We start from the raw sequence: 24,263 nt of genomic DNA, 5'->3' as shown, positions 1-24,263 counted from the left end.
CCCTCTCTTATGGGACTCCGAGGAGAAGGAGCCCGAATTAGATGGCCCCGAGCCCGAACCAGGTGTTGAGCCTGGAGGGGAAGACCCTCAGCCACCGGCAGCCGGTGGTGAGGGATTGCCTGTCCCCAGTTCAGGTTTGGGAAGGGAGGTGTAGTGATCAATAGCATGTCATTCTATAGTGGACACTAGGTGGAGCCGTATAGCTGTATGTATAGAAGGCTACACTACCCAGCTGTGTAGATATTAAGACTACATTACCCATGAGGCACTAGGCTACCCACAAGGCAACAGTCAAGATGGAAGCCTCTACAGATACAGTACCTAGTCCACATGTGCTCAATAAAGTAACTAGCAAAAGCTAGCTGTGTTCATAATAAGAATGTCTATTTATCAATGAACATAACATGGTACCAGGGTGGTGAAGATCTGCTGAAAATTGTGAAAAGCGACATGGAGAATTTGAAGCCACCAGAGCGTTTGAATCTCGAGGGAAATGTCGACTACAATTGGCGGATTTTTAAACAACAATTCGAACTCTACATTGCAGCCATCGGATTCGGTACGAAGCCAGATGCAAGGAAGATACCGTTGCTGCTTACGGTTGCAGGCCCACAGGCGATAGAGGTATTTAATACATTTGTATTTCATCCAGCGGTGAACAGAGACAAATTAGACGATGTGCTACAGAAATTTGATGCACATTGTTCTCCCAAAAAGAATGAGACGTATGAAAGATACATCTTCCGTTCTCGGACACAGCAACAAAATTAGACTTTTGATAGCTTTATAACTGATCTGAAACTGCAAGCACAGACATGTAATTTCTCTGAGCTGAAATCATCCATGATTCGTGACCAGATTGTGTTTGGTAGTCATGATAAAAAAGTCAGGGAACGTCTGTTGAGAGAAACCGAATTAAATTTGGAAAATGCAGTGAAAATATGCCAAGCCAGCGAGCTACCTCAAAAGCACGCAAAGACTTTCAGTGAAATCAATAATGATGCGATTGTAATGAGTGATAATGCTGCTGTCGGTGCTGTGTCCTATAAGGGGAAGAAACGTGGGCAGAACAGAAATGAAAAGCAATCGGAGGATGAAATTTTTAATTGTAAACGCTGTGGTTACAAACACCAGTTAAGACAATGCCCAGCGTTTGGAAAAATGTGCACAAAGTGTAATGGAAAGAATCACTTTGCCAAACAATGCTTTTCAAAAGTAAAAACAATGAAAGGGCAACAAGTTAATGTGATTGAGGACACTGATTTAAGTGAGACATTTTTTGTAGGAATGGTGTCATGTGACGATATCAAAAAAGATACAGAAAATGTGCAGCCCTCAGAAATGGACAATGCTGAACATAAAGTCAATGCAGTAAAAGTGGACAAATGGATGATCCCACTGCAGATAAATGGAGCATTAGTTACATTGAAACTGGGCACTGGGGCAAAAGCAAACTTAATCAGTATGAGTGACATAAAAAATATGAAAGAAAAGCCCAAAATACAGAAAAAGTCAGTACTACTGAAGGACTATAATGGACAGAAAATAGATAGCTTAGGTGTATGCAGACTCAAAGTGACAGTCAAAGACAAAGTGCATCATCTCATGTTTTCTGTTGTGGCTGAAAGACTTGATTCGATACTAGGTGACAAAGCTTGTGAAGACTTAGAACTGGTCAAGAGAGTCTACTGTATAAACTGTGCCATAAGCAGACCAGATGACTCAGGTGATGAAGCAGAGAGCCCATCAAGGATGAAAAGGCCAAAGGGTATCCATGTCTTCAAAAAGCCTAGTTTCTCCAAGAAGAAAGAAAAAGACTTTAAGGTCAAAGAGAAGCCAAAGGAAGAAAAGCACAAAGAGGAAAAACACAAGGAGAAAAAGTCCAAAGATATAACCGCAGCAGATGTTGTTAAGCAGTGGAAAGAGAAAAAGAAGAAGCCTGCACCAGAGCAGGAAGCAGTTCCGGTGGATACTCCTTCTTCCCTCAGGCCAATCTTTGGTGTTCCATTAGCCGAGGCTGCTGAGAGGACTATGCTGTATGATGGGATCCAGCTGCCAGCAGTTTTTCGAGAGTGCATTGACTACATTGAGAGTTATGGCATGAAGAGTGAAGGAAACACTGAAACCCTCTCCAAGCAAAGATCGCAAGGAGACCTCGATCTATACAAGAGCAGATTGATGACAATGCCGCAACTGCATCTTGTCATTCACCGCCAGAACAATCTCATGAAGACACATCAGACTTACCCATGTTGAGAAGATCCACACGTGAAGTAAAAAAGCCTGATAGACTTAATCTTTGAGTACAATGTAAAGCTTTGAAAATGTGTTGACTGTTTTGAAAATGTTTATGTTTATAGAGCACTAACAAAAGTGTTACTGATATTATCTTTATTGTTTTCTTGAAAGTTGATTGATATTGATTTTGTTAAACCTCAAAGAAAGGGGGATGTAATGATCAATAGCATGTCATTCTATAGTGGACACTAGGTGAAGCTGTAGAGCTGTATATAGCTGTATGTATATAAGACTACACTACCCAGCTGTATAGATATTAAGACTACATTACCCATGAGGCACTAGGCTACCCACAAGGCAACAGTCAAGATGGAAGCCTCTACAGATACAGTACCTAGTCCACATGTGCTCAATAAAGTAACTAGCAAAAGCTAGCTGTGTTCATAATAAAAGAATGTCTATTTATTAATGAACATAACAGGAGGGACCTGAGGGAGAAGGCCCCCAGACAGCGAGGACTGTGACCCAAGCCAAGGGTCCGCTCGCCAGGGTAGCCCCACCGGTAGCACTCCCCAGGAGGTCTCCTCGGCCACCCCAGCCCAGAAAAGTATGGTCACCGGCTCTTCAGTTAAAAAGGACGGTCTCCCGTGTCAGAGAGAAGCCGAGAGACAGAGGTCCCCAGCCAGCAGCCATAAGCTGCGAGGGACCAGGAGTAGAGATCAGTGCAGCCACGCTGCAGGGAGCAGCCTGTAGCAGCCCAAACAGCGACTAGGCTGGCCGCCCGGAGACGGGCGGCAGATGTATATAGTTTAGGTAGTATAATTTTAAGTAATGTGTATAGAGGATTAAGTTAGGGTGTTTTTAATTTAATTCTAGGCAAGGAACCGGTAGTGTATAAGTTTTAAGTATGGAACCTTTCCAGAGTGTTGTCTACGTGAGCCGAGGTCACGGGACCCGATCACACTTCCCCCGAGCCAGGGAGCCTCCAGGGAACCTGGCTAGATGCTTGTATGTCTTTTTCAGAATTTTCAAAATGTACAGAGGAATAATCCTGCTCGCCCTGTTCAGGCTGAGCCTTGCGAGAAGGGGCGATGTCGAGGCCCATCATATCTTTGGATGCTCGGGGAAGAGAGCGCCCCTAGCACACGATGGAAGTGGTCTACGGGAGGCGGACAAAATCACCTCGTATGTCCATGAGGGGAGCTGGCCGGGATCCAATTCAACCCAGTATTCTAGTGAGACCGGCTTCACGTATGGGGAGGCCTCCCTCCAGTGCCCAAGGATACGAATCGTCACCCCAAGGAGTAGCGTCACCGTGGGCAAAAGAATATGTTTGACCTGTCAAGGGAACGTTCCCCTGGATAGGTGGTGGTGGCTCAGAAAGTTAAGCAAAGACATGGGGAACCCCAGGGTAGAGTGGGAAAGGTTAGGGAATGACACTCACAGGACCATCACAGGGACCCAGGGAGGGTTAAGTGTGTGCTGGGATAAATGGTGGGAACCGGATCAGGGGATCTACGTCTATGTGGGGGATCAGAGAAAGTCTGCCCCACAGGCGTTTCCATCATTTTCCGCAGCCAGTGGCAAAATAACGGGAGGGGGATGGACTGGGAGTCTCGCCTGGATGGATGCGCGATCCCGTACTCCCCAATCTCGGTTAATGCCACTGAACTAGTGACCCACCCCCAACGGCCCCTGCCCACGACCCCGACGTCATGGACGGTAGCAGAGGGATGCCCCGCCACCACCAAGGGACCAGGGAATGGCCTGGTACTAGTACCCACAGACCAGGTGCTGTACCAAGGGGTGCATTACGCGGTGGCATCGGTGATTTTAAACCTCACTGAGGTACACTTACCCTCGTGGTGTCCCGCAGAGACTGCCAAATTGTATCAAGCCCTGTTAACTGACATGTTTCAAAAATTCCGTGAATTTGACTTTTCGGAGGTCAATAAGACCGCATTGTATACTCACCACGAGGTTTTGGACGGGGTTGGGAGCTAAAGAAGGGGTGTTTTTAATGATGTTTTAACTGGTTTTAACACGGGATCCTCGGTCATCAACAGTTTAGATGACATCGAGCTGCAGACCCAGATTAATGGTCTAAAAACGCAATTAAAGGGTATTTTAACTGATGAGAATAAGGTGGTAGGTTCTCAGTTGCATGAAGACCAAGCCATGACTCTCCATTTGAAGGAGATCATCGCAGAACTGGAAAAACATGCAAAGACGGTAAATGCTCTCATCAGGGAGGACAGAAAGGCTTCTGACCAGGCTGCGCAAAACGAGGTGTGCGTGCTGTATGGAGCATGGTTGCTGGGCAAGGGCCGCAGCAATCTGGAGGATTTAAAGCAAGGTTTAGTCCCCGCCTGGATCAGCAACAAACACCTCGCAGCCCTCCACCCTTTTGAGAACGCATTAAGCCCGTGCCAGCTGCGGTTATCTTCTGAGGCCTACCCAGTCCCAGTAGACTGTGGGCGGTCCAACCACACCGTCATGGGGATAGTAGTCAGAATGCCGGTTATGGGCGGGAACGGCCTGATCCGCACCGGTTTACAGGGTGGAGAACATTGGAATCATTCAAGGGGGTGCACACATTCATTTTGCAGTGGTCCCGCCCTATGTCATAAAGTGGGAGCACGCTATGACGGGTACTGACCTCTCGGGGTGCCGTAGCCGAGGAGCACACATCATCCTGTGCCCCCAGCACTTGAATGCCTATTCGAAACCACAATGCGGGTTCAGAGCTGTTGACGCAAAACCTATAAATTGTACCATGGAAGCCATGGCACAAGGCCATGTTCCCCCACAGGTAGCATATATAGGAGGGGGGACATATTGCGTCGCCACAGGAGCGTCTCACTACCAGCACGGACAGCACAGCTGGTGCGCGGTGAGTGACAGCAGTTTCTGCTTCAAACCCGAGGCAGAAGTTCAAGTGGCACAGGTACGAATTGTCCCCATTCCTGAACCATCCACTGTTCACTGTGGAGGAGAATTTCACTCACCTCCAGAAATATGTCGCCCATTTCGGTTACCCGATTCCCCCTCTCCCAGAGCACCTTACCAAATTATTAAAAGCCGTCCTAGTATCGCAAAAGCACTTCTACACTTTGGAACAGAAGACTGTACAGATAGGGGCCGACATTTTAGATATCACGACCCCGCCCTGGTGGGACGTTTTTGAGAGTATAGAGGTCCCCTCCTGGATTCGAATGGCGTCCCACATCTTAGTAGTCTTTCAGTTAGGGATCGTCCTCTACCTGGTCTGTGTCCAGTGTAGGAGAAAGGGTCCCGGGGTAGAATTTAAAGTAAAAGGGTTGTGGAAGGACCAGTATGCCCGGGTGGAAGAAGAAACACCCGTGTGAGCTTTATGTAATATCACTGCCGAATGATGGCAGATCCGTTTGTTATTTTAATAAAGCTCATTTTGCTTTTGCTCATTATTTTTAATAAATATGTTTTTTTGGCCTGATGTTTATTTTTATTAAAGGTTGTGTGTTGAAATGAAGTTCTATGATGTCCCAAGTAGTGCAGGGGTGTTTGACCCCCTCCGTGCTTGGATTATTGTAACAGATAGTAATTTGTTTCTATCGATAGATGCCTGTCGTGCACTGTAGTTTTCTCTAAGTAAGGGGAATGTATGTGTCGAGGGATCGTGGATAGATAAATATAGGGGAAGGTTGTTGGTGGGGGGTTCAGAAATTTGCTCACCTTGATTGAATACTTCAAGCAAGTTTCAGTATCCTAGGGGGGACTGAAGAGATTTGCGAATTTCATGTCTCCCCTGAAGATTTACTTCTGGCTTATTGGAGAAACCCTGGCTGGACCGAGTTTAAAATCCAGGGCTCCAGGGCCCAACAAGATGGCTACGGTCAACCTCATGGCCAAGGCCTGCAAAGTTCAGGTTTGGACTGACAAAGAAGGAATGTTCCAGAAATTAGAAGGCAGACAGGCTTCTGCATTTATGTATGAGAAGCAAACAGTGGCATTCGGGCCTCTGATTAAAACCCATCAAGGCCGTTTGCACAGATAATCAACGGGTAATAGCTGCATTCAGACCTTCGTTAGCTGACTTCAACACTGTTTGGAAACAATCAACGGGGCATTAAAACTGGAATGGCCCCATCACAAGACCAGTTACACAAAGGAAAACACTTATGGGATGTTTAAAGACCGATTAACCGGCCATCCAGTTCGATGGGCCCAGATCGGTTTCCTTTGTATCATCTTCAACACATCCAGGTCAAACAAAGAAACAGGCTGATCTGGCGAGTGATAAGGGCTCCCAGAAAGGGGTATAAGTAGTCCCTCGGGAAGCCATATCTCTCTCTCTCTTGCCTGGACTCCGGTGCCCTGCCTTACCATCAAGAAGAGCCCGTCCAGGGAAGTAGGATACCGACAGTTACCTTTTAGTCACTGGGGTATCTCTGCTCTGGGCGGTGAAAACCCTAAAGACATCGGCAGGCAATGGGGCACGGAGCAGGCATTCTAACATCCGAGACTGGTGAGCATAAACTTTCTGGCCCATCACAAGACAACTTAGATAGGTGTAAAGGGTGGGAGTTAAGGGGATTGCTAAAATTGTCATTTTAGTCATTTTCCCTCGATGTGTCCATTTCTCCTCCCCCGCTAAGTGTAATTGTGTTACATACATAGTGATTTTCTCTGTATAGTGTTTAATTTTCTCTATTTTTAATAAACATTGGTTTTCTTTGCACCAAACCACTGGTCTCGTTTTGTTTATATCGCTGCTCGTAATAAGTCCGGTGGTCAGAACCAGAGGGGAAGCAATTCGAACCGCATGGGGCTGGAGCAGCTCAGATACGCCTGACTGGCCAGACACAAACCCCAAACCAAAACCCCCTACAGTAGACTGAAAAACTTTTGATTTTTGTACCAGTTTTCAACTTTTATTTTTAATACTGCTCAACTCGGTGAATAGTGTCAGTGGTGGGGACTGCAGCTCTTTTCCACTTGTTGAACCCAATGTCGGCATCAAACACAAAGTTATGGATAATACATGTTACATGCAAGACAACGTTCTCTATACTGCGATCCAACAATGTACCTTTACCCTACAGCTTTGTTCAGTTGTTGGCACTCTTGCCTTTGAGCCAGAAGTTGTGGACTCAAGCCCCATTCCAGGGCTTAAGCATATAATAATGAAGTTGGCACTTCCGATGAAATTCTGAGGGAATGTTGCAATGGTAGAGGCGCCACACTTTAGATGAGATGTTAAACCAGGGCCTGTCTACCTGTTCAAGTGGATGTAGAAGATCCCATGGCACTATTGGAAGAAGTACAGGGTGCCCTGGTCAACATTCTTCCCTCAACCAATAGCAGCAAAAACAGATTAAAATGATCATTAACCTTGTTTGCTGTTTGTGGGATCTTGGTGTGTGCAAACTGGCTGTTGTATACGGCTACATAACAAAAGTGACTGCACGTCCAAAAGATAATTCATTGTATGTGAAGTGTTTTGGGATGTCCTGACTATGTGATAAGATGCTATAATAATGCAAGCTTTTTTTGCTTTCTAACCTCAGGAAAACATATTTTATCAATATAGCTTTTGTTTTCCATGTCATCCAACCTCGTGACTCTCTCTGCCAATTCTTGGTGGTTTTGTCCTGTTGCCTTGCATACACGAGGGTCTAGATCGAAACTGTCCAAGCTTGTTTCATCTGGAAGCGTTATGGTTGGTAAAATATGAGGACTCTTTCAGCACATCAGCCTGGCTGGACACAACCCCATTTTTAGGACAACACATGGTCACCCAGTCCTTTGCATGTCTGGTCATCAAAGTGAACAAAGCTGGATAAATGGAATGTTCTTCCATTCTGCACCCAGTGAGCAAGTGTATTATCAGACACATACCAAAGGACACATGTTTATTCTGCAGTGGGGGTCCTTGACACAACCAAATAAAACCAGATTTTCCATTTGGCTAAGATTTTGGAGGGAAGTTCTTCCCACTTCTCATCAGCGTTTCAATAATATGCTAACTTTCCTGTACAACAGGCTCGAGGGGCTGAATGGACTCCTCCTGTTCCCATGGAACAAGCTCGAGGGGCTGAATGGGCTCCTCCTGTTCCTGTACAAAATGCTCGAGAGGCCGAATGGCCTCCTCCTGTTCATGTGCAACATGCTCATGGGGCTGAATGGCCTACTCCTGTTCCCGTTTTGGATCGAGGGGCTGAATGAGCTCCTCCTGTTCCCGTGTAACAATCTCAAGAGCTGAATGGCCTCCTCCGTTCCCATGTAACTGTATAAAACACTAGTTAGGCCTCAGCTAGAGTACTGCGTGCAGTTCTGGTCACCACATTACAGGAAAGATGTGATTGCACTAGAGAGGGTACAGAGGAGGTTTACAAGGATGTTGCCGGGAGTAGAGAATTTTAGCTATGAGGAAAGACTGGATAGGCTGGGTCTGTTTTCCTTGGAACAGAGGAGGCTGAGGGGAGACCATATTGAGGTGTATAAAATTATGAGGGGCCTAGATAAAGTGGATAGAAAGGACCCATTTCCCTTAGCAGAGGGGTCAAAAACCAGGGGGCACAGATTTAAAGTAATTGGTGGAAGGTTTAGAGGGGATTTGAGGGGAAATTTCTTCACCTAGAGGATTGTGGGGGTCTGGAACTCACTGCCTGAAAGGGTGGTAGAGGCAGGAACCCTAACCACATTGGATGTGCACTTGGGATGCTCTAACCTGCAGGGCTACGGACCAAGAGCTGGAAAGTGGGATTAGGCTGGATAGCTCTTATCTTTTTCAGATGAGAACATGAAGCTGTTCTCCTGCTGGATGTGTGCAGTGAAAGAATCTGGCTTGACCTGAAAAAAAACTGTTGGGAGGTTGGAGCTGGTCAAACTGGTCAGATAGGCAGACTCGCCAGCGGCAAGATCAGCAATTAACACCTTCCTATGTATGGAGATCACTCGGGCAAGAAAGTAGACGTAGGTTGAGTGTACTTTCATTTAAAAAAATAAAGCTACGAGTACAACGAAAACAACAATTTTAGTTTTAGTTAAGTATAAGAAAGCATGTAACTGGACTAAATGTCAGAAAGGAAAAAAAAATCAAGAAATTACCAATGAATATGTAAAAGTCATTTCTATAACATTCTCTGCATGTATATGGAGAAAAATGCAATTTCTGCTTGTTGGGTGGAAAAAACTGTTGTTTAGACTTTTGCAGGAATCCAGGGGAGGCCACTGTGATTAAGTAATTAAATATAATTTGCACATTAGGCTGCCAAGGTGAAGTAGGGATTGAGCTGCAGTAGTGTGAAGCAGACCCTAAGTGTGGTACTGCACAGACCCTCTGTATTAGTAATGCTCAGAGTGCAATGATAGGACAAGGGCTGTTCTCAGAATAACAAAGGAATCCTTTTGCAGGGCTATGTCTCTGCCTTCTCCCCTCACCCAACCGTCCCCCATTAAAGAGACGAGTAATAAATGAATTTGTTGCTCTCAATTAACCACTGCGAGGTGCAAGACATTGACCAATGATGGCCCTCCCAATGTTTATTTTTCCCTTACAATGTCAGAGCCACGACCAGAACTCATTTTTCAGGTGTCAGCCGTGGCTCAGTGGGTAGCACACTCGCCTCTGAATCAGAAGGTTGTGGGTTCAAATCCCACTCCAACGACTGAAGCACAAAAATCTAGGCTGACACTCCAGTGCAGTGCTGAGGGAGTGCTGCACTGTCAGAGGTGCCATTTTTCAGAGGAGACGTTAAACTAAGGCCCCCCGTCTGCTCTCTCAGGTAAATGTAAAAGATCCCATGGCACGGTTCTGAAGAAGAGTAGGTGAATGTCCTGGCCAATATTTATCCCTCAATCAACATAAGAAAAACAGATTATCTGGCCTTTATCACGCTGCTGTTTGTGGGAGCTTTCTGTGCTCAAATTGGCTGCCACGTTTCCTACATTACAACAGTGGGACATCCTGTGAAAGGCGCTATATAAATGCAAGTCTTTCTATTTTTATCTGGGATCACAGGGTGCAAAAGGCCTTGTTGTGCCATCACATCATTAATGTTAATCAAGACATAATAAAATAATTCTCACGTGAAAGGGATAGTTGTACCAGCACTCTCTGCTATCCCACAGCCAGGGACTCTACGGGGGGAAAAAAAAATACACAAATTTTTTTAATCATTATACGTGCAGGATAAAGCAATTTAAAAAAAATCTTTTTAGAGAGAACTTTTTTCTAAATACATACATGAATTGGACAAGTATGGATTCATTAAGGAAAGCCAGCACGGATTTGTTAAAGGCAAATCGTGTTTAACTAACTTGATCGAGTTTTTTGATGAGGTAACAGAGAGGGTTGATGAGGGCAATGTGGTTGATGTACATGGATTTCCAAAAGGCGTTTTATAAAGTGCCACATAATAGGCTTGCCAGAAAAGTTGAAGTCCATGGAATAAAAGTGACAGTGGCAGCATAGATACGAAATTGGCTAAGTGACAGGAAACAGAGATTAGTGGTGAATGGTTGTTTTTCAGACTGGAGGAAGGTATACAGTGGTGTTACCCAGGGGTCGGTTCTAGAACACTGCTTTTCTTGATATATATTAATGACTTGGACTTGGATGTACAGGGCACAATTTAAAAATTTGCAGGTGACACAAAACTTGAAAGGATGGTGAACAGTGAGGAGGATAGTGATAGACTTCAAGAAGACAGACAGGCTGGTGAAATGAGCGGACACGTGGCAGATGAAATTTAACGCAGAAAAGTGTGAAATGATACATTTTGGTAGGAAGAATGAGGAGAAGCAATATAAACTAAAGGGTACAACCCTAAAGGGGGTGCAAGAACAGTGAGACCTGGGGGTATATGTGCACAAATTGTTGTAGGTGGCAGGGCAGGTTGAGAAAGCAGTTAAAAAAGCATACGGGATACAAAAGCAAGGAAGTTATGATGAACCTTTATAAAACACTGGTTCAGCCTCAACTGGAGTATTGTGTCCAATTCTGGGCACCGCACTTTAGGAAGGATGTAAAGATCTTAGAGAGGGTGCAGAAAAGATTTACGAGAATGATTCCAGGGATGACCGACTTTAGTTACGTGGGTAGACTAGAGAAGCTGGGGTTGTTCTCCTTGGAACAGAGAAGGTTGAGAGGAGATTTGATAGAGGTGTTCAAAATCATGAGGGGTCTGGACAGAGTAGATAGAGGGATACTGTTCCCATTAGCAGAATGGTCAGGAACCAGAGGACACAGATTTAAGGTGATTGGCAAAAGAACCAAAGGCGACATGAGGAAAAATGTTTGGTTAGGATCTGCAATGCACTGCCTGAAAGGGTGGTGGAGGCAGACTCAATCGTGGCTTTCAAAAGGGAATTGGATAAGTACCTGAAGGAAAAGAAATTGTAGGGCTACGGGGAATGGGCGGGGGAGTGGGACTAGCTGAAGTGCTCTTGCAGAGAGCTGGCACGGGCTCGACGGGCCGAATGGCCTCCCTCTGTGCTGTAACCATTCTATGATTCTATGAATTCAGACACAGGATTAGTGCCTAGCAAGAAAAACAAATGAAGCACCAACTTTAAAACTATTCACAAGACCGAGCAAAGAAAATGATTTACACTTCAGACACTGACTTAAACAAGCTTGCCCAAGGATTTCGGAAAATCCTACTGATGCTCACCCTGTTTGCAACAGTCGACATTTAAGCACTGGCACAAAATAGTCTGGCAGAATCCCAGCTAGGCTGTTTGCCTTCTGAGTATTAGGCTGCCAGAAACAAATGTTTGTGCTGGAGTTGTAGACTGGGTACCGATTATAGATTAACGAATCTGTAAATTTGTGCAATTGCGCTGGGCAAATAGAGCTTTCAGAAACAAAGATCCTCCGAGAGCTTAAGTGAGTTTATCTAGTGAGCTTTGCTAAGCCACACAGCCTAACAAGACTCCAGGTTTGATCCCTGGTCTGTACTGAGTTAGCTGATCTCAGGCAGGGAGACAGAATGGGGCAAGGCTACACCTGGCTTCAATGCTACTAAATTGGGATGGGGGAGGGGGAGGGGGAGGGGATGGGGGAGGGGGAGGGGGGGGGAATTCAGTCAGGGTTCTCACTTCTCATTGCCGTCCAACAACTACTGCTGTGAATGTGAAGCTTGAACGAAACATGATCAGACTCAGCTGTGATACCCCCTGGCAGTCAAACAGCTCACTGACAGTCACCGCCAAGGCTCAGCCCTCAATCATGGCCACTTGAGTGAGGTACCAGATGGCGACCAGCACCCGTGGAACCAGCAAGGAGTGAACGCCTTCAAGAGAGGAGAGGTCAAGAGTGGAGAAAACTGACATGGAAATTTTAAAAAAATTCAAATTCCACATGACCCCGAAAAATCTATTTTCCACACATGTGGCAAACGATTGCCGGTACGTGTTCCAAGCTAAATAATTGGGATTAAACGGATTTGTTTCCTTACCTTTGACAGGTAAAAAAAACTGAATGAAAAGGCCCATAGATAGAAACTGAACTTCCACCTAGAAGGAGAAATATCAAAGCTTTACTAACACACTGAAACTTTGTACAGAAACATTCTTCTTTAAATGCATGCCTTTGAGTTTGTTATTTCCACATTAAACTATTGCTCACTGTTGTTTATTCGCTATTATAAATGACAAACTACCATAGAAAAGACCCGCAGCTCGGGAAATTAACTGCATATTCACTCAGTATCCTATGGAGTAACCTGCATTGCACGGGTTCTTAGTATTGGCCAGTCTCGGTTAGGGTTGCCATCTCTGGTTGGACATATTCCTGGAGGTGTCATCACATTACCTCCTACCGCTACCCTCCCCCACATTGAAACTTATAAAATTCTGACAGGACTGGACAGACTAGATGCAGGAAGGATGTTCCCGATGGTCGGGGAGTCCAGAACCAGGGGTCACAGTCTAAGGATAAGGGGTAAGCCATTTAGGACAGAGATGAGGAGGAATTTCTTCACCCAGAGAGTGGTGAACCTGTGGAATTCTCTACCACAGAAGGCAGTAGAGGCCAATTCATTAAATATATTCAAGAAGGAGTTGGATATATTTCTTAAGGCTAAAGGGATCAAGGGGTATGGGGAGAAAGCAGGGACCGGGTACTGAAATTGGATGATCAGCCATGATCGCATTGAATGGCGGAGCAGGCTCGAGGGGCCGAATGGCCTACTCCTGCTCCTATCTTCTATGTTTCTATGTTACTCCTGCCATTGGTCAACCAACCCGTCCATCCGCACAATGCACCACCTTCCCATGCCGATTGGAAAGCGAAGAGACTATTCGTTACCCAATGGATGATTCTTGACTGTCAGTCAAACAGACTCCCCCCACGCGCACCCCCCCCCCCCGACCATCTGATATTTTTTTATAACTAATAAAGAAAAGTGTTCCATGAAAATGTTTAATGCCCCAATGATTTTTCTCCAGGGTTGCTCACAGCAGTGTCCTGAAGATTAGTCTTTTATTCCTGGAGACTTCAGGGCAATCCTGGAGGGTTGGCAACCCTAGTGTCAGTGGCTCTCCCACTGCTTAGAACTGAAGATCCTGGCAGTACTGGAAGGTTAAGCCTCTCTAGCCTACTCAATTTTTAGCTTGGCCAAGTTAGAACTAATATTGGATGATTAATACTGTTTTTGAACCGGTGCCGCACAGGGAGCGCGTGCCCAGAATGGGAAGCCCGAGGCCGGCCTGAAATTGGGCCTCCGGCCTTATCTAAATAATATGGGTGAGCAGCAGGTGCATGTCACACCCACACAGGCAGCTCGTCCTTTTGCAGCAACTAATTTCAAGCTGCCTGCCTCGCCGGCAGTGGCCTCAGGTAAAAAAACAGGCAGGGGGAAGAGAACAACGGGAGAGAGGCCGATCGCGGCCGTCAGGAGTGCTGTGCATTGGGAGGAGTACTCCTGCTCCTCATGAAGGTTTTAAAAATGTTTTTTTTAGTTGGCAGCTGCTGCTTAGGCTGCTGAAGAATCCCGAGCGGGCCAGGCCTGACACCTGCCCCGCTCATCGCAACCCAATATCTGTGAGGGGGCCCGAGACGGGCGTTAAGCTCTGCATTTGCATATGTAAGGGATGTAATGCCTGTTTTAGGAGGCTGCCAGGTCTGCTTGAAAAACGGCCCAACCCAATTTCAGGTCAGATGCTTTTAGGTGTCCTTGGGGCGCAGGACGTTGGTGCCTGAAATCGGGCCTCGTTGCATCCATTTTACACCCATAAAATGGGTGCAATGAAGGCCAATTTCTACCCAATGTTTTGATTTTGCTACACCTACAATGTCTACGAGGTCATCAAATATTTGGGTGCCATTACATAATGCTACGTTATAAAAATTGTCTCATTAAAAACTTGTAAAATTTCCGTCTCATTAAATAACACACTAATTTCATCTGCCTCTACCCAGCCCCACAGTTTTACTTTCACTTTCGCCTCCCTGGCCATGGGTCTCCCACTGGAAGAATGACCAGCTCCCAGGCTTTCGTCATGACCACTCGGGCCAGCTGCTAGGAGACGTGCAAGCAGAGCCTATTCAGGACTCTTCCCCCCAATTCTTCCCTCAGATCTCTGGCCTCTGCATTGCTGCAATCAAGCAGTGCAGAGAGCGCCATATGCTAGTACTTGGACACACTTGTCTCCACCATGCCACCTTCATATGAAAAACAATCTACTGTATGTCAATACAAATCCTGGCCCAATCTGTACAAATTTTATTCTAGAGAGAGGGTACAGAGGAGAATTACGAGGATGTTGCCAGGACTGGAGAATTTTAGCTGTGAGGAAAGATTGGATAGGCTGGGGTTGTTTTCTTTGGAACAGAGGGGGCTGAGGGGAGACTTAATTGAGGTGTATAAAATTATGAAGCGCATCGAGTGGATAGGAAGAACCTATTTCCTTTAGCAGAGAGTTCAATAACCAGGGGGAAAAGATTTAAAGTAATTGATAAAAGGATTAGAGGGGAGTAAAGGTGAACTTTTTTCACCCAGAGTGTGGTGGGGGTCTGGAACTCACTGCCTGAAAGGGTGGTAGAGGCAGAAACGCTCATTGCTATTAAAAAGTACTTGGATATGCACTTGAAGTGCCGTGACCTACAAGGCTACGGACCAAGAGCTGGAAAGTGGGATTAGGCTGGATAGCTCTTTTTCGGCCAGCACAGACACGATGGGCCGAATGCCCTCCTTCTGTGCTGTAAATTTTTATGATTCAAATGAAGCACAGATGCTTTGCTACACGGAGCAAAGGAAATCAGCAGTAGAAACATAGCAGCCCCTGGGGACTGCTTGCAGAGTGGCATTGGCGGGGACCTGGGAGGGTCATCGACCCACACTCTCAGCCACGGGTGGGGTATGAAATGGGGAAATCACTGGAAACAAAACAACTCGCCACAGGTGAAGAAAACAGAATATTTTTGAGTTCTCAGAACTGTACATTAGAAAATGTGGTATGGCAAGATTCAGTTACATGCTCTCGCAGAACTTTGTCAGTTGACTTGGTTTGTCCTGGTATCGCCGCAGCTTGAACCATTGTATCACTTTCTTTGTATCCCAATCCAGCTGTTTTGCCAAACGAGTCAGGTGATTTTTGCCAGGTTCCTACAAGATGATTAAAAATGACCACATAAAATTGATTATAAGTATCGAAAATGATTTCTCTGGATTACAAGTTCCCAATAGGCATAGTAAACTATCGGTAGTCCTTTGATATAATAATTATCTTTTGTTATACCAAAGAAAGTTGGAAGCACTACTACCTGGTAAGAGAAATCAGCTTTGTGACAATGCTACAGCAGCCTCATGGAGGCATAACATTTTTTTAATACAACAGTAGGCTGTTTAGCAAAGGGTGCAGCAAGCAGCTCCATAGAGTCAACTAGGATCTTTTCCTAGATGTCAATTCGGCCATTCGTGATTTTGAAATTCATTACCACGGTGTTCAGCAAGATAAAAATGTACTCAAACCAAGGCGCTAAAAATACTGACCTGAAAGTCTCAAAGTAGATTTGAGGTGCAGTATCCTTTAAAAAAGTCACTGATTTTGAGCAAGGGAAAATAAATCCGGTACAAAGTTGCACCGCACCATATAGAATATAATGGGTGATTTCACCAGAAGCTCTCATAACATTTCCACCGTCGCCCTGCCCTAGCCCAGCAGCTGCTGAAGCACTCAGCCATGCCTTTGTCACTTCCAGGCTCAATTATTTTAATGCTATCTTGCCTGACTTCACATCCTCCACAAACTGTAAACTTCAGCTCATATGGAGAGCGAAACTCTGCTCTCCATATCCTATCCACATCAAGTCCCGTTCACCCATCGCTCCTGTCCTTGCTGACCTAAATTGGCTTCTGGTTCCCCAACGCCTTAAATTTGAAATTCTCATTCACGTGTTTAAATCCCTTCATGGCCTTACCCCTCCCTATCTCTGTAATCTTCTCCAGCCCTACTACCCCAACCCTCCCAAAACTCTCCATTCTTCTGACTATCACTTCCTCCTTTCACCCCACCATTGCTGGCCATGCCTTCAGCAATCTAGGCCCCACACTCTGGAATTCCCTCCCCAAGCCCCTCCACTGCCCTCTTACTACAAGACCCTTCTTAAAACCCACCTCTTTTCACAAACTTTTGGTCACCCCTCCTAATATCTCCTTCTTTGGCCTGGTGTCCATTTTATGTCTGATTACATCTCTCTGTGGTGCAGTGTCAGCTGTGGCTCACTGGGTAGCATTCTCACCTCAGAGTCAGAAGGTTGTGGATTCAAGTCCCACTCCAGAGACTTGAGCACAAAAATCCAGGCTGACACTCCAGTACAGTGCTGAGGGAGTGCTGCACTGTTAGAGGTGCCGCCTTTCGGATGAGACGTTAAACCGAGGCCCCGTCTGCCCTCTCAGGTGGACGGAAAAGATCCTATGGCACTATTTCGAAGATGAGCAGGGGAGTTATCCCCGGTTTCCTGGCCAATATTTATCCCTCAATCAACATAACAAAAACAGATTATCTGGTCATTATCACATTGCTGTTTGTGGGAGTTTGCTGTGCACAAATTGGCTGCCGCGTTTCCTACATTACAACAGTGACCACACTCCAAAAGTACTTCATTGGCTGTAAAGCGCTTTGGGACATCCTGTGGTCATGAAAGGTGCTATATAAATGCAAGTCTTTCTTTTTCTACATTAAAAAGAGCTATATAAATGCAAGTTGTTGTTGCTGAGTATTATGAAAAATGAAACACTTAATTTTAGAAACAAACAGTTCATTTTCTATATTTGTAAACATTTTCTGCAAATATATTTATTTAACTTAAGTTCTTCTTTGTAGTAATTATTTCCAAGACTCGGTCAATATAATCTCACCGTAGTTATATCTTTGAACACTTTTTCCAGAACAATGTTTTGCTGAGCCTTCTGAATTGGCCGACAGTCTACTCCAAGAGACTTAGCAAATGGTGTTGCAATAAACCTACAACAATAAAGCAGAACTTTTGAGAATACACCAATAAGCACAAGTAACACAGCATACCAACAGAATGCAGTTATTTTAAATACAGTGAAAATGACCCCGTGACTCTGTGTTTCTACATCTGATGGGACTGCAGTGAATCGACCAAAATATGACCATGGCATTTGTCAGAGGTCATCATGGATTGTGTCAGATACTGCTACACCTCTGTGAAACCTACATTAAACCAGTTAAACTAAAATAACATTTATACAATGTTGAGATTTCTCAATGTTACAATTTATTAGTATATGACACCGCATATAAAAATGGGATGCCCATAGAATAATACACAATTATGTGATTTCCATTGTGTATAGTGCATATATTATACACAAGTATATTATTGTGTGCATAATATATTTAAGTCCTGTGATAAAGACCATCTGGCACAAAGAAAAAAACCAACATTGAAATGACAAGCATAGGTAACGTAGTTATAACATCAAAATCTAATATCAGCTCTCAATTATAAGAATTTTTAGAAACAGGAAAAGGCAATTAGGCCTAAAAATCATGTCTGCTGTTAACAGAATTTTAGAACTATTTAGAAAAGGAGAATTTTCTGTCATTGGGCAATGAAGTGGTAGGACACATGTTCATGTCACAACTCGCCAACACATCTGAGGTACTGAGTGAAAGCCACATGCTTTCCCACCGGAGGGATAAATTGGATAGCCTGTCACCCCAGACTGGTCTCTGAGGATCCCCTCATGTAGGTAACTACAGGGTGTCATTGGTAGAGCCAGCCTGAGAGCAGATTTCCAGACCTCATCACCAGAAGAGAAGATGCTTGAGGAGGGGAAAAGAAAATCAATTGCAAACAAACAAGTAATCTGCTGACAAAAATCCATCAGTAGTGCTCTACAGTCTGCCACTAGTATTTTTTTTTATTAGTTCCTGGGATGTGGGCGCCGCTGGCAAGGCCAGCATTTATTGTCCATCCCTAATTGCCCTCGAGAAGGTGGTGGCGAGCTGCCTTCTTGAACCGCTGCAGTCCACGTGATGAAGGTAGTCCCTATAGTAATCTGGGATGTTATGATTAAGGTTATCCACCAGGTGGTGCTGTAGCCAATGCTGCTGCTAAGGTCAGAGGTTTGCTTCCTGTATAGGTCAGCACAAGGTGGAATGCCAGGATGCTGATGCAGGCTGTCTGCAAATGTGTTTCCCAGTTGTTAATAAAGTACTCGTGTTAATTCTAACATCTAGCCTCGAGTTCCTTGTTCCACTTTCTGGATTTATCACATTTGGCGACGAGGCAACTAAAGGACCCTGCATAAAGAAGAAAACTCTGCCGGGACGTTTAAACAACAAAATCACGAGCTAAAGTTAGCTACATGCTGGAAGAGAGCATGGCTGCCACGGTAGGAACGGTTTCCACTTTTGATAGTCAAGCACAAACCTGGGAGGAATACTGTGAAGTGTTGGGTTATTTTTTCGAAGCAAATGAAATAAATGATGCCAGAAAAAGGAAAGCCATTCTGCTTAGTTCAGTGGGAAGCCAAACCTACAGTTTGATGAAGAATCTGCTCAGTCCTGAAAAGCCTGGAGACAAATCATTTGTTGAATTAGTGGCTTTGCTAAAAGAACATTTCAACCCTAAGCCTAGTGAGATTGTACAGCGGTTCAAGTTTAATTCAAGGAACAGGAAAGAGGAAGAGAGCGTAATGGACTATGTAGCGGTGTTGCGTAAATTAGCACAAGATTGCAATTATGGGAACAACCTGAAGGAAATGCTGCGAGATAGGCTAGTTTGTGGAATTATGGACGACCGAATGCAGCGTAGATTATTATCCGAGACTGGGCTTACTTATGAAAAAGCATTGGAACTTGCTCAAGCCATAGAGACAGCGAACCAAGATGTAAAAGAAATACAGGGTTCAGACAGAGCTAATGCTACGCAAGTTGCAGGTCAGGTTGTTGTGCACAAGTTGAACATGCATCAGAAACCACAACGTGAGTATGTGAAGGCATGTTATAGATGCAAGGGCGATCACCTGGTGAGTGAATGCCGGTTTCTGGAGGAAAAGTGCTACAAGTGTGGGAAACAAGGACACATAAAACGAGCATGCAGGGCGAAATCACCTGTGGAGGAATCCAAACCAAAAGGGGGAGGACAGCAAAACCAAGGGAGAGAAATGAAAAAACATGGAGCACACCACATCAGCGGGGAAGCTGAGGAAGAAGAGGACATGTTCATAATGTATAGCATGTTAGAGAACATTCCAAAAGTGGCTTCTATCACATTGCAACTGACAGTAAATGCCTCTAAGGTGAACTTTGAAGTGGATACAGGGTGCGGCGTAACCATAATGAACAAGGCAGAGTACCCAAAATTGTGGAACTGTGCAAAAGTTCCAGAGTTAAAGCCTTTAACATATACAGGTGAACGAGTAGCAACATTAGGTACAGCTAATATAACTGTGCAACACAGGGACAACAGTGGAACAGCTACCTGTAGTTATAGTATTGGGTACCGGACCAAACCTGTTAGGTCGGGGCTGGATAAAAGAATTAAATTAGACTGGGGAGCAGTACATCAAATAGATGCGGGCAAACAGTTGACTTTGCAAGAAGTGTTGAGTGAACATGAGAATGTGTTCAAGGAGGAACTTGGCACATTTAATGGCCCCCCAGCTAAGATTTATGTAGACAAGGAGGCACCGCCAAGGTTTTTTAAACAACGACCTGTGCCTTATGCCATGAAGCCAAAAGTAGAGGCTGAGCTTGACCGTCTATTGAGAGAGAACATACTGGAGCCAGTGAAATGTTCGGAATGGGCAGCTCCCATAGTACCTGTTTTAAAACCGGACAATTCGGTAAGACTCTGTGGAGACTATAAATTGACAGTCAATCAGGTGTCCAAACTAGAGCAGTATCCGATTCTGAAAACAGAGGATCTCTTTGCAAACCTGGCTGGAGGAAAGAAATTCACAAAGTTGGATATGAGTCATGCCTACTTGCAGATTACACTGGATGACGAATCAAAGTAGTATGTCACCATAAATACACACAAGGGCTTGTTTACATATAACCGCTTACCGTTTGGTGTCTCATCTAGTCCAGCTATCTTCCAGAGGACAATCGAAGGTGTACTGCAAGGGATTCCACATGTTTCCACCTATCTGGATGACATTCTGGTGACAGGAAGAACCGACCAGGAGCATCTGAGCACTCTGAGAGAGGTACTACAGAGATTGGAGAGGGCAGGGTTCTGGCTCAAGAGGAGTAAGTGCACTTTCCTGGGGAATGAGGCAGTGTTCCTGGGACACAGAGTGGACGCCACCGGGCTCCATCCACTCAAGGAGAAGGTACAAGCACTGCAGGACGCCCCTGCTCCTACAAATGTGGCTGAGTTAAAAGCTTACCTGGGACTGCTGAACTATTATAACAGGTTTTTACCAAACTTGTCAACTGTGTTAGCACCTCTTCACAAACTACTGCGCAAGGAGACACAGTGGCAGTGGGGAGAGGAGCAGGGGGTTTCATTTGAACAGTCCAAGAAACTGATGCTGTTGTCGGATGTGCTGGTTCACTACAATGCAGAGAAAGACATCATTCTCTCTTGTGACGCTTCACCTTACGGGGTGGGGGCAGTTCTTTCACACTGCATGGAAGATGGAACTGAAAGACCAATAGGGTTTATGTCCTGAACTCTAACACCAGCGGAAAAAAACTATTCCCAGTTAGACAAAGAGGGGTTAGCAGTAATGTTTGGGTTACAGAGGTTCCACAAGTACATATATGGCAGGAAGTTCACCATATGCACCGATCATAAACCTCTTCTCTCTCTTTTCAATGAAATGAAAGCAGTTCCACAGATGGTGTCACCCCGGATCCAGAGGTGGGCAGTGACGTTGGGGGCATATGAGTATGTTATCGTCTACAAGGCGGGCAAGTACCATGGGAACGCAGATGCCTTGAGCCGTCTTCCACTGCCAGGCACACCTATCCGTGCAGCTCCAGAGGACAGAGTTTTGATGTTGGAGGACACTGACACAGCACTTGTGACTGCAGAGAAAGTAAGAACGTGGACAGGTAAAGATCCAGTACTGTCTAGAGTTCGAGAATATGTGGTTAGGGGATGGCCACAGCATCCGGAAGGGGCTGACTTCACACCCTACAGTGTCAGGAAAACAGAGCGGAGTGTGCAGGATGGTTGCGTGTTGTGGGGAGCACGAGTGATTATTCCACAGCCAGCACGACAGTCTATCCTAGAACAACTACATCAGTGTCATCCTGGGGTCTCGCGTATGAAAGCCTTGGCTAGGAGTTACTTGTGGTGGCCAAAGCTAGATGAGGAGATAGAAAATCTAGTCAAGACATGCAGCACTTGTCAGGAACACCGGAAGGCACCAGCAGTGGCTCCTCTCCACCCCTGGGAGTGGCTGGATAAACCATGGAGAAGATTGCACTTAGATTATGCGGGTCCATTCATGGGGAAAATGTTCCTCATAATCATTGATGCACATTCCAAATGGATGGATGTTTATCCTGTAAATTCTGCTTCCACCGCTACTAATATAGACTGCCTGCGTCGGAGCTTCAGCAATCAATGGCTATCGGAAATCGTGGTGAGTGACAATGCCACTTGTTTTGTGAGTACAGAGACAAAAGAGTTCTTGAGAAAAAATGGCATAGAGCAGGTGACCTCGGCTCCATATCACCCGTCCTCGAATGGACTTGCGGAGAGAGCCGTACAAACATTTAAGGAGATGATGAAAAAAAGTGCAGAAGGGAGTTTAGCAGTCAAAGTGTCACGGGTTCTGTTCAGCTACAGAATAACACCTCAATCCACCACAGGACTCTCTCCTGCTGAGATGTTATTAGGTCGTAGACTACGCTCCACTCTTGACCTTGTCCACCCAGACCTAAAAAGGAAAATGGAAAACAGACAAAACAAACAAAAAGACAACCATGACAAAAGAACAAAGAGCCGAAGTTTTGGAGAAGGAGATGCAGTCCTTACCAGGAATTTCAGTTATGGACCAAAGTGGATTCCTGGCTTCATCGACTCAATGACAGGTCCAGTAGCATATAAGGTCATGTTGGGAGATGGTAGGGTAGTATGCAGACATGTAGATCAAATACTTCCCAGACAAGGGGAAATTGAAATGAAGGTTCCAGATGCAATGACTGAAGACAGGGTTGCCCCCAGTTATCCAAGTGCATCTGTGGTGCCACCACCAGGGACAGAGACAATTCCACAGGAACCTATTCGTCAAGAGGAAACCATCGTTGCAGAGTCAGATACTCTGAGCACTGCTCAGGAGCAGCTGGTGGCTTTACCACAAACAATCAGGGACTTTACTGTTAGACGTTCAGAAAGGACTCGCAAGCCACCAGAGAGATTGATACTGAACTGTTAGATTCGTCAAGTATGGAACATGATGAATGGAGACTCCTTATGTGACCCTCAGGAATGGTTGTTTGTTAAGAAATTCATACTGAAATCTTAAGGGGGGAGGGATATAGTAATCTGGGGTGTTATGATTAAGGTTATACACCAGGTGGTGCTGTAGCCAATGCTGCTGCTAAGGTCAGAGGTTTGCTTCCTGTATAGGTCAGCACAAGGTGGAATGCCAGGATGCTGATGCAGGCTGTCTGTAAATGTGTTTCCCAGTTGTTAATAAAGTACTCGTGTTAATTCTAACATCTAGCCTCTTGAGTTCCTTGTTCCACTTTCTGGATTTATCACAGTCCCACAGTGCTGTTAGGGAGGGAGTTCCAGGATTTTGACCCAGTGACTATGAAGGAACGGCGATATATTTCCAAGTCAGGATGGTGTGTGACTTGGAAGGAAACTTGGAGGTGATGATGTTCCCATGCGCTTGCTGCCCTTGTTCTTCTAGGTGGTAGAGGTTGTTGGGTTTGGGAGGTGCTGTCGAAGAAGTCTTGGTGAGTTGCTGCAGTGTATCTTATAGATGGTACACACTGCAGCCATGGTGCGCCAGTGGAGAAGGGAATAAATGCTTAAAGTGGTGGATGGGGTGCCGATCAAGTGGGCTGTTTTGTCCTAGATGCTGTCGAGCTTCTTGAGTGTTGTTGGAACTGCACTCATCCAGGCAAGTGGAGAGTATTCCATTACACTCCTGGCTTGTGCCTTGTAGATGGTGGAACAGCTTTGGGGAGTCAGAAGGTGAGACACTCACCATAGAATATCCAACCTCTGACCTGCTCTTGTAGCCACAGTATTTATGTGACTGGTCCAGTTAAGTTTGTGGTCAATGGTGACCCCCCAGGATGTTGATGGTGGGGGCAATGGTAATGCCATTGACTGTCATGGGGCGGTGGTTAGATGCTCACTTGTTGGAGATAGTCATTGCCTGGCACTTGTGTGGCACGAATGTTACTTGCCACTTATCAACCCAAGCCTGAATGTTGACCAGGTCTTGCTGCCTACGGACATGGACTGCTTAATTATCTGAGGAGTTGCGAATGGAACTGAACACTGTCCAATCATCAGTGAACATCCCCACTTCTGACCTTATGATGGATGGAAGGTCATTGATGAAGCAGCTGAAGATGGT

At 45.3% G+C, this 24,263-nt stretch overlaps 1 protein-coding gene across 1 annotated transcript in view; it reads right to left on the bottom strand.

Annotated features, from left to right (window-relative positions):
• The window catches only part of LOC147101185 (ceramide synthase 6-like), a 73,375-nt gene that overhangs the window by 33,143 nt on the left and 15,969 nt on the right, over positions 1-24,263 (bottom strand). Inside the window, exons 3-6 of the mRNA XM_085966410.1 lie at positions 17,589-17,694; positions 15,703-15,833; positions 12,684-12,741; positions 10,312-10,362 (exon numbers count right to left, since the gene is read on the bottom strand). Of these exons, the coding sequence (XP_085822536.1) occupies positions 10,312-10,362; positions 12,684-12,741; positions 15,703-15,833; positions 17,589-17,694 (346 nt within the window). The remainder of the gene's footprint in view (positions 1-10,311; positions 10,363-12,683; positions 12,742-15,702; positions 15,834-17,588; positions 17,695-24,263) is intronic.

This window comes from Somniosus microcephalus, chromosome 24, assembly GCF_052327205.1.
Source record: "Somniosus microcephalus isolate GS21.2 chromosome 24, FLI_Smic_1.0, whole genome shotgun sequence".
Lineage (NCBI taxonomy): Eukaryota > Metazoa > Chordata > Chondrichthyes > Squaliformes > Somniosidae > Somniosus > Somniosus microcephalus.
Note: the sequence above shows the minus strand (reverse complement) of the source record. Positions and strands in the feature narration are given on the sequence as shown.